The 10,646-nt window shown below is 67.7% G+C and overlaps 1 protein-coding gene across 3 annotated transcripts; it reads right to left on the minus strand.

The window, feature by feature from the left end:
• NOCT (nocturnin) lies at positions 1 to 10,171 on the minus strand. 3 transcript variants are annotated; one of them, XM_056134537.1, is made up of 3 exons: positions 10,108 to 10,171; positions 2,458 to 2,724; positions 1 to 1,505 (listed from the first exon to the last, which is right to left on the minus strand). In XM_056134537.1, the coding sequence occupies exons 1-3, from the start codon at positions 10,154 to 10,156 to the stop codon at positions 670 to 672; spliced, it is 1,152 nt and encodes a 383-aa protein (XP_055990512.1). In that variant the 5' UTR covers positions 10,157 to 10,171; the 3' UTR covers positions 1 to 669. The 3 variants fall into 3 exon arrangements, with proteins under 3 accessions (XP_055990512.1, XP_055990511.1, XP_055990510.1); XM_056134536.1 differs by lacking the exon at positions 10,108 to 10,171 and adding an exon at positions 8,937 to 9,596; XM_056134535.1 differs by lacking the exon at positions 10,108 to 10,171 and adding an exon at positions 2,878 to 2,929.
• Between the last annotated feature and the right edge of the window lie 475 nt (positions 10,172 to 10,646).

Below are 10,646 nucleotides of genomic sequence, written 5' to 3' on the forward strand. Positions count from 1 at the left end.
TCGAGCTTGAAGGGGTCATTTATTAGTGTCAGACTGTACACGCTCACGGGCCGGAACCCAATTCCCTGTGATCTGTGTGGCCGTACGTGGACACGGGGGGTGCCTGAGCTCGACGATGACGACGACTTAGGAAAGGCAGATGAGGTTACCCCAAGACAGAGTCCCCTCGGAGGAGCAAACGCACCCCTCTGGGCCCGCTCGGGGCTGCTGAGAGAGAGCTCCCGGGAGAGAGCGGGCGGGCCTCCACAGATCACTCTGCACCTCGGGTTCCGCGTGGCTCTCCAGTGTTCATGATGCTAGTTTCTTTAATTTTTTACACGAGGATATAAAAAATAAATATCGCCATGCGTGTCTGGTTGACATTCCCCAACCCCACCGAGAGACGCGGGCAGGCCGGGCTGAGGTGGGGGGCACGTGGGCAGGCACCTCTTTGGATGGGGCGTCGGCACGCGGGGTGGGGGATGGGGGGGCAGCTCACACACGAAGCGTGGGAGGAGCCCGCCGGGGACCCCCAGGCGGCCCCGCGAGAGAGGACACAAAGCACGCACACCCGGAGGGCCAGGCCCGCGTCAGGAGCCGGAGGCTTTAATGGCAACGGTTTTGACGGGGGGGCCCCCCAAGCCCGCCAGGCTCCCGGAGGGAGGCGCGGGTCTTGCCGGGCGCGGGCGCCTACAGGCGTCCGCTGGGCTCGTCGTTGAAGCTGAAGTCGCAGACCAGGGACAGGTGGTCCGAGGGGTAGTTGAAGGAGGGCAGGCGGTTGGGTCCGATCTGCTCCTCGGTGAGCAGGGCCAGCGCGGCCCGCACGCTCAGGGCCTGCTGCGAGTACCAGATGTAGTCGAGCGTGTGCCGGCACTCGCCCGACGTGCGGATCTTCCAGGTGGTGTAGGGCGGCTCCGACTGCCCGTCGGCGCTCAGCAGCTTGTAGGCGCTGTCCAGGTTGAGGCTGGACGAGGCGAAGTGCCGGTACACCTCCTCGCTGGGCTCGGCGTTGAAGTCCCCGCACACGATGAGTGGCAGCTTGGCCCCCTGCGTGATGGCCTGCAGGTTCTCCAGGAGGTCGCAGCCCTGGGCCGAGCGGAAGCGCTCCCAGCCCGTGCGCGCCTTCAGGTGGGTGACGGCCACGCAGAACTGCCGCCGGGACTCCTTGCACTCCAGGGTCTGCGCGATGGCCACCTGGTTGGTCTTGAGGGTCATGGCCGTCAGCCGGATGTTGGCCGTGTCCAGCAGCCGGAAGCGGCTCTGCAGGAAGAAGAGGGCGCAGCCGTCGGGGCCGTTGTTGTGCTCCACGTCCAGGCACGGGGACCAGGGCTTGGGGAAGAAGGTGCCCTGGTAGCCCAGGCGGCCGAGCAGCGGCTGGAAGGTGTCGAAGTAGTGGTCGACCTCCTGCAGGCACAGGATGTGCGGCTGGTAGGCCAGGATCTCCTCCAGGATGAGGCACTTCCGCTCCTCCCAACGCAGCGCCTCCAGCGGGCACTGTGCGAAGTTGTCCTTGCCTTCCCCGAGCGCTGCAACGGAACGGCCCGTCAGGAGGGGTGGGGCGGTGGCCTGCGACCTCGGCCCCCTGGGGCCCCGGGGACCGGGACAGCGGTCAGCCCCCGCGGCCCCGGGGACCGGGACAGCGGTCAGCCCCCGCGGCCCCGGGGACCGGGACAGCGGTCAGCCCCCGCGGCCCCGGGGACCAGGACAGCTCAGCCCCCACAGCCCTGGAGAGCAGGACAGTGGTCAGCGGTCTCAGCCCCGGAGACCCCTCCTCCACCTCCCGGGCTCTGTGCAAACACCCCCCTCCCTGGAGGGAGCAGCCCCTGACGTGTCTCCCAGGCGTGGCTTCCAGGGACTCCTGCTGGGACCCGACCCTGAAGGACCCCACGTGGTTCTCCGCAGGCAGCCGGGGGCCGTGTACGGGAGGGACCAGCGCTCCTAGCCTGCCATGGACGGTCTCACTGCGCCTGGACAGCTGGGGCGGCGTCTCTGAGGGAGGGCCAAGCCCTGTGAGCACCGTGATGCTCAGAGCCAGGAGGACAGAGGATGCCTGTTCCTGTTCCTGTGCTGTGGTGCCCGGCACCGACCAGGGCAGCGACAAACGTCTCCTTTTTTTGTTTTGTTTTGTTTTTTGGGTCACACCGGTGATGCTCAGTGGTTACTCCTGGCTCATACACTCAGGAATTACTCCTGGAGGTGCTCAGGGGACCATATGGGATGCTGGGAATCGAACCCGGGTTAGCCGCGTGCAAGGCAAACGCCCTCCCCACTGTGCTATCGCTCCAGCCCCAAACGTCTCTTTTCTTAAAGCAAGACGATTTCAACTGCACCTCGATCCCACGGACCAGGCAATGGTCTTCTCCCCCCGGACAGCCAAGCCTCTCCATAAAGAGACTGCACACGGCGCCCTCAGGACCAGGGTCTGGGGGTGGGGGGCCCGACCCCACGCCCGGCTGCCCCCCTCGGTGCCCGGCCCACCTTGTGCCAGGATGTTCCACTGCATGACGCGGATGGGCGGGTGCCGGCTGGGCCTGTCCGTCCGCGCGGCCACGAAGTCCCTCCGGCAGCGGGGCGGCCGGCCCTGCAGCACGGCCCTGCACTCGGCCAGCAGCTCCTGCGGCTCCAGCGGCTCCGGCGGCTCCGGCTCGGGCGCCACCAGGTAGGCCGGGTGCTGGGCTGCCGCGCCGGGCAGGCTCTTGGCGAGGGCGCTGTACAGGCGGCTCGTGCCGCTGCCCATGGGAGTGACTGCGGAGAGGAAGAGTGGGTCACCGGGGGCCACGTCCGGCGGGGCCTTCACGTCCCTCCACGGGCACGGCAAAGGGCCCTCCCCACCGCCACCGCCCCGACTCCCCGGCCTGAGCCAGGCCAGGAGACCCCCGGAGGGAGCCCCCTGCCCACCTCCTCCGTGTCGGCGGGAAACGGGACAGGGGGGCATCGCACAGGGGGACAGGGGACAGGGCAGGGCAGCTTGGCCCTGAGGCTGTGCCTGAGGACTGTGGTTACCGAGCACTCCCTGTGTCCCCGGCACCCGCATCCGCCCACGGCACAGAAACTATGGGAAGGGCAGCTGCTGGGGACAGCCACGGGCCCTGCCCGCTCAAGCCAGAAGGAGTCTGAAAGGGGTGTGAAGTGTGCACGCACACGGGCACATACACAAGCGCGTCCACACGGGCTCACAAACACACGGACGAACAATCTCAGACACTCGGCTCACTGTCACCATCTCCCTGCGGTGACCACTGGGGTGGGCATGTGACTCCCGGGTGGCTGGAACAGGACCCACAGCAACAGCAGATGCAGCCTGTCGGGAAGCAGCTCAGGCCCCCGCATGCTTCCCAGGCCCAGGCCCCCAGTGCTCCCCAGACCCCCAAGTGCTCCCAGCAGTCCCAGGGGTGGCTGAAGCTGCAGCTGCTCTGGGGACTTGTCCAGGGAACGGCCGCCAGGAGTCCCTTATCGTGGAGCCCCCGCGTGAGCTCCCCCACCTGGAGTCCGGCCCAGGCTCTCCTGAGGGGGCCACCCGCTGCACCCCCAGCACACAGAACGCCGCTCTGCGGACACGGCAGCCCCACACTGCCACCTGCTGGCCGGTGCACTCAGCAGGATCCTGGGGGCCCCCACCCACGTGCTGGGTGTCGGGACCTCAAGAGGCCCCCTGAGGTGCTCATTCCCCCAGGTGAGACACGAGGTACAGGTCTGGGATGGATGGACGGACAGAGGGGCGGACGGACGCCAGGCAGCCCCCACCCCTGTCCCCAGAACGGCTCCCACAGGGCCTCGGGGCCACGCTGCAGTGATGTGGTTGTCACTTCAGTCAGGGCCAGCGCTGGGCTGCGTGGTGGCCGTCGGGGGGCGCTGGGGTGAGAGCCGGGCGGGGGTGTCTGCGAGGCCGGGGCTATCCTGTGGACACTGCCTGGCAGCACCCGGGGCAGGCCCCGGGACACAGGGTCAGGCCAAGGCCCAAGTCCAGTCCTGCTGCTGACGTCATTGTCACGGACAGCATGTCCAGCTGCTCAGCGAGCCACGTGCTGGCCCTCCTGAGCTCCCTGAAGGTCACCACTGGCACCAAGGTGGCTAAAAATACCAGCACCTGGGTGTGTGGACGAACGGGCGACCTTTCCGGCAGGCCGGGTGACAGCACAGAGCTCCCAGGAACAGAGCCGGAGCGCGGGCCCAGGCCCTTGCCCGCACGCGGCTGACCCAGGTTCGGCGCCCGCAGGGCACTGGGTCCCCCCGGTCTGGCCCAGGAGAGGAGCTGCCGTGTCGCCGTGGCAAGCGCCCCAAGACCCACAGACACCTGGGCTGACACCGGGCCACACCACCTGCCCGGTCCTTAAACTGGGTCACCTGAGCAACAGTAACCCGGGCTTCCTGGCAGCCCTGGCCCATGTCACGCTTCTCGGGGAAAAGGAGGAAGAGGAAGCAGATAAAGTAACAGCGCCTGGACCAAACCCAACACCGGCCCACTGCACCACCCCACCCCACCCTGCCCCGCCCTTACCCCCCCCCCCCCCCGCCAGGTGCTCTGGGCCGGAGAGGCCACTTCTGCTCAGGTGAATGCTCAGGGCAACCCGAACCCTGACTCCCAGCTCAGATCTTTACTTTCCAGAACCTTCCAGAACCTTCTCCTGTGCTATGGAGGCGTGTCGGTCCAAAGCCTGCCCCCCTCACCCCCAGCCCCCTGGCCTCGGCCCAGCTTTCCAAAGTTACTGGGGTCTCTGGTTACAGGGACACTTCCCCAGGCTTCTACCAGGACAGCAGGAGTCTGCGCTGTACCCAACCTCCTGGAAGATTCTAGAAGTGCCTCTTCCTCCCCGGGGGCGCCCGTCCTGGAGCACTGTGTCCTGGTGTCACTACGCCCGCCTTCTTCCTTCCTCTTCACTCTCCCGCTCACGCCCTTGTGGCCCCCACAAACCCAGCCACACTGCTTTCTCCACTTTTGAGCAATCAGCCTCGTGGGGGCCCCGTGCGGCAGGAGACCCCCACAGCCACTGTACTGCAACTGCTCTTCTTTCAGCGGGTGGGGGGCCGGTTGTGCTCAGGCCCACAGGGCTGCAAGGGATGAAGTGGGGGCCCCCTGGACTGTCTCTCCTCGGGGTGCTGCCGGCCTCGGTTTCCCTGCTGCTACTCGGCCTCTTCCAGTGTCCCCGCCGGCCAGAATGCAGAGCTACCCCCCAGAACAGGCTCCGAACCCCAAGCCTGGATGGGGGGCTTCCTGGAACGCAGTGAAACGAGGGCAGAGGGCAGGAGGACTGGGCCCGCAGGGGGCAGTGGCCTCGGGCTGGGAGAGCCCAGAGAGCCTCCGAGAGCTGTTCTCCCTGCTATCCTGCGAGTAGTCCAGGGAGAGGCAGGGGTGAGTCAGGAGGTCAGCGCAGGGGAGGGTCTGGAGGTGCAGGGGTGGGTCAGGGGAGGCAGGGCCCCTGTGGCTCTCACACCTTTCCAGCATTAGAGAAGTGCCCGCATGTGGCAGCTGGAGGAAGCAGAAACCGCGGCCCCATCAGACCGGCCAGGGCCCGCAGGAAGGGGCCCCGGAAAGGAACTGCAGCAGGCCCGAGGAGCCCCCGCGCATGCAGCGAGATGCCAGGCTGAGGCCACCAGCCCCGGAGAGTCACTCAAGGGCTTGGTGCCCTCCCACGACAGGGGAGGCGGAAGCAAAAGCACTGACGTGTCGTCCCCTCCCTGGGGGGCACTTAGGCCTAGTCCCCTCCCCGAGACTCTTCCCCCGGGGCAGGCCACGACCCCGGGAGGCAGCAGCGACTTTTCCATCACTGTGAAGGGCAATGGCCTGACACGGACTGCGGTCAGGGCACCCGGGAACTGAGTGCAGGCCGGGGGACGCCTCCCCCCCCCCCCCCCACAGCCCAGAGAGCGTGAGGGGTAGGGAAAGGATGATGCAGAACCCACTGTAATGGGGAGTGACAGTCCAGGGTTAGGGCGCTGGCCCTGCACACAAACAACTCGGGTTCGAGCCCCGGCAGCCCATACACTCCCCAGAGCCCCGCCAGGAGTGACCCCCGAGTGCAGAGCCAGCGTGCGGCTCCGAACCAAAAGGATCCAGAGGTTGCTTCCTGGGCGGAGGGAAACAGAAGCGCCTGGTCTGTCCCTCGCAGGCCCCGTCTGAGCCCAGGGAACCCGCCAGGTGCTTCCCCACGCCCACTCAGCGCTGTCCAAACACACCTTCGCCTCCTCCGTCCCAGTCCAACTCCAGCCTGAAAACACCGGCACAGCCAGTGCCCAAGGAAGCTTCTACTGAGTGCACAAAAGGGGTGTCGTGAAGCACCCACTGACGGCCTGCGGAGAATCTTCCCCGCCCCTGCCGCCCTGTAAGCGCCTTCACACTGTCTTTGCCCTCCAGATCAAAAACACACCCAAGGGGTTGGAGCGACAGCACAGTGGGAAGGGTGTTTGCCTTGCACGCGGCCAACCCGGGTTCGATTCCCAGCATCCCATATGGTCCCCTGAGCACCGCCAGGAGTAATTCCTGAGTGCACAAGCAGGAGTAACCCCTGTGCATCGCCAGGTATGACCCCCCCAAAAAAAACCACACCCAAACGGGGGGGCAGGAACCACAGCACAGCAGAGAGGGCATGTGCCTTGCATGAAGCTGGCCCGGTTTTGAGCCTTGGAGCCTACCAGGAGAGACCCCTGAGCACAGAGCCGGGAGTAATTCCTGAGCTCCGTAGGGTGTGGCCCCCCCGAACCAAAACAAAACCCTCAAACAGCCCGCACCTAAAACCTAAGTATGCCCCGGAACTGGCCTGGAGACTGAGCAGTCCCTTCTAAAGGCACAGCGGTGGGCTGGAGAGGTGACAGCTCCACGAACCCTGCCTGGGGTAGAGTGCCAGCCCCACCGGGTTCCCCAAGAACAGCAGGCGGCAACCACCCCCCCCCCCCCCAGCACCGAAGCCAGTGGAAACAAACAAAAATAAACAGCAGAACCGCAAGCAGCCAGCCTGGAGTTGCAGGGAGGATTTACAGTGGCTTGAGATCCTTCAAGGCCTCCCCCGCCCCCCATTTCTTTTAATCTGTCGCTGAAACACTTTCCCCGTTCCAACCCTCTCAGGGCAGGCGGGCTATCAGGCGGGCCCACCTCACTGACTGCAGCTCTCAGTATCTGCATCCCACACCCCCTGCGGTGCGTTCAGCCTGGGGGAACCTGAGATAGAAGCTGGCAGGCCCCGCTCACGCTGCGCACAGCAGACCCAACAGCTGGACAGTTCCAAGTGACCGCTTCAATTCCATTTTGAATGCTCACGTTTTTCTTATTTTTATTTTTTTTGGGGGGAACCACACCCGGTGATGCTCAGGGGTTACTCCTGGCGATGCATGGGAGACCCTATGGGGTGCCAGGGATCAAACCTGGGCTGGCTGCTTGCAAGGCAAGTGCCCTACACACAGGACTATCTCTCCAGCCCCTTGAATGATCACATTTATCATGCAAAAAAAAAAGTGCCTTATACTCTTTCTGCTGCTTAGTCTTCATCAATAAAAAAGGAATTCAAATATTGTAGAGCAAAATGCAACCATTATAATCTAGAAAAGTCCCCGCAAACGCTCCGCTTGAGCACAAACCTAGGTGTTACACCCACCAACTGCCCCCCCCCCCGCCCCCCCAGTCGTGTCATCCCATCAACCAAGCCACTAAGGGCTCTGAAAGAGAAACTGTTTCTCACCTTTAAGAGCCTGAGTAACCCACAAAGTAATTTTGCACCTCAAACGAGGTGGAGAAAACAGGGGAAGGGAGCCCATGATGCATACAGCTGGCTGGGCACAGGGGCGCTGTCCTGCCTTGGCCAGACCCTAACCGACTCCCCAGGGCATACAGTGTCCTGGGCATTGAGAAAGACAGGAAACTCGCTACTCCTCCGGGTGAGACCCCAGGGCACTGAGCAAGAGGCGCTTGCCTGAGCACCACCAGGGGTGGCCCCCAACAAAACACCGGCATGCAAGACCCACCCTCACCCCCACCACGTACACGCCAAACGAGTGAGTGCATTAGAACTTGAGAAGAAAATGCAAAGGACATGGTCGCTGATTCTCAGCCGCTCAGCGGGCGGTGTGGAAGCCTCACTGCACCCACCCCCAAGACCCCTCTACCCATTCCCCGCCACCCCGGGAGTGCTCAGGGATCCCTCCTCGTGGGGCTCCGGGGTCGAACCGGGTGGGCCGGGTGCAAGGCAAGCGCCCTCTCCGCCGGACCATCGCTCCGGCCCTGATATTTTTCCCCCCATATTTTTAAAAAGAAAAATTCGCCCCCATGTAACTCAATCAGTTACAAACCAACCAAACGAAACCACCTAAAAGCCCCGAGGGTCCCGGCAGGACCCGGGGATGGAAGGAAGGTCAGAAGCGTCCCGGATGCAGGGGGGATCCGCCCGGGCCCGTCCACCCGGGCCCGCACCGCGTCCCCCGCCCGGGGCGGATCGCGTCCATCCGGCCCACGCCGCGTCCACCCGGGCCCGGACCGCACCGCGTCCCCCCGGCGCGGCGCCCTTCATCCCGACCCGCGCGCGGTCCCCGGCGCGCCGCCCCCATCCCGGCCCCGGCTCCCGGCGCGCCGCCCCCCATCCTGGACCGGTCCCCGGCGCGCCGCCCTCCAACCCGGTCCCGGTCCCCGTCCCCCAGCGCGCCGCCCCCATCCCGGTCCCGGTCCCCGGCGCGCCGCCCCCCATCCTGGACCCGGTTCCCGGCACGTCGCCCTCCCCATCCCGGTCCCCTGCCCGGGGCGCGCCGCCTCTATCCCGGCCCCGGTCCCCGGCGCGCCGCCCCCCATCCCGGCCCCGGTCCCCGGCGCGCCGCCCCCCATCCCGGCCCCGGTCCCCGGCGCGCCGCCCCCCATCCCGGCCCCGGTCCCCGGCGCGCCGCCCCCCATCCCGGCCCCGGTCCCCGGCGCGCCGCCCCCATCCCGGCCCCGACCCCCGGCGCGCCGCCCCCATCCCGGCCCCGGCCGCGCGGCTCACCTGGCGGGGCGGCGGCGCTCGCGGCGGGCGGGCGGCGGGCGGGCGGGCGGCGGCGCGGGCGCGGCGCGTCGGGCCGCAGCAGCGCGGAGCACAGGCGCCGCGGGCTCTGCAACATGCCGGGCGGGCGCCGCCGCGCCAACCGCCGCGGCCGGGCTCGGGGGCTCCGGGCGCGGGTCCCGGGGGGCTGCGCGGCGGCTCGGGCGGCGGCACCGACTGCCGCGGGCGGGTCGCGGGCCGCGCGCCGACCGGGCGGGCGCTACCAGCGGCGGCGCGGCGCGGGGGGCGCGCGGGATCCCGGCGCCCGCGGTGGGCGCGCGCGGGGGCCCCGATGCCCGCCGGTCCCTCCCCGGCGATGGGCGCGGACCCCCGGGCGGGCGGGCGCCGGGAGGCCGCGGGGGTCCCGAGCCGCGCTGAGCCCGGCGAGCCGCCGCGCGGGGACGCGTCCCCCCCCGCCCGTGGGTGCGATGGAAGCGCCCAGAGCCTGGGAGTCGGGAGGCGCTGGCGGGGCCGGGGCCCCCGGGACACGTGTGCGCCGCGCCGGGGCGCCCACCCTGCGCCCCGGAACCCGGGCCGGCCGCGGCCCAGCGCGGGGGGCGTCCCGGAGAGCCGAGCGCGCCCCGACGGCGTCCCGGGGCCGCGTGGGGGTCGGGTCTCGGGCGCGCCGACCTCGCCTCTGGGTCCAGCAGGTGGGCTCGGCCCCGCGCCCCCCGGCGAGCCCCCGCCCCCCAGCGCCACGTTCGCGCGGAGAAGGTGGCGCCACCGTCCTGGGGGGCGGGGGGCGGTGCCGAGGGTGCCCCGGCGGGGCTGGCACCCGCGCGGGCTGGCCGCGTCGCAACGGTTACGTGCGGAACTGCGGCGGGGGCGGTGCCGCCGGGTGACTCACCCGGGCGCCCGAGGACCCGGGGTGTGGGTGTGGGCGGCGAGACCACCCTCCCCGAGCCGCGCCGCCTGGCCGCGGGGGAGGGAGAGGAGCGTGGGGGGTCGGGGCGGACCCTTGGTGGGCTTCCTTCCACGCGCGCGCCGGGGAGCGTGGGCCGGTGGCGGTGCCCGCGCTGGGAGCCCCGCAGGTGGGGGACTGGGCTTTCCCCGGGGGTCCTCGTCCCTGGGCACGTGCCGGGGCGCAGAGGGGCTCCTGGGGGCAGGGCGGACTGGGCAGGAAACGGTGACTAACCCGGCCAGGAAGCAGTGGGGGCAGCGGGCGGGGAGGTGGGGGTTCCCATCTCCGGATTCCTCGGGGATGACCCCGGGGGGCGGGTGGGGGGCAGAAAGCCTTTCTCTTGCTTTTCCCACGATTTCACCCAGCTCGCGTTCTGCTGACGTTGTTGGAAGCGTCTCACGGACGCGGCGCACCGGGATTCTGTGCTCAGGCCGGCTCCCTTCCCCCGCTCCACTCCCACCCCCTCACCCCCCACTGCCCCAGCCAGGGTGAGTCAGTTGGCACAGGCTCTGCCCGCTTCAGGTGCACACGCTCCTGGGCACTTGGTGACCCTGGGAGGCCCTCCTTTCCTCATCCGTAAAGCGCATAGAACCTGCTTTAGTCACCAGGTGAGATAAAGGACGGCAATAAATTGAGCCCATAAAAGGGGTTCTGCCGAGACAGCAGGATGTTGGCTTTGGGAGGGTGATGGGTGTAGATTGTTCAACTGGGATTCTTACATGCCTTTACTTATTTATTTATTTTTTCTGCCACACCCTCTGATGTTTACAGGA

This window comes from Sorex fumeus, unplaced genomic scaffold, assembly GCF_029834395.1.
Source record: "Sorex fumeus unplaced genomic scaffold, SorFum_2.1 ptg000099l, whole genome shotgun sequence".
Classification (NCBI taxonomy): domain Eukaryota; kingdom Metazoa; phylum Chordata; class Mammalia; order Eulipotyphla; family Soricidae; genus Sorex; species Sorex fumeus.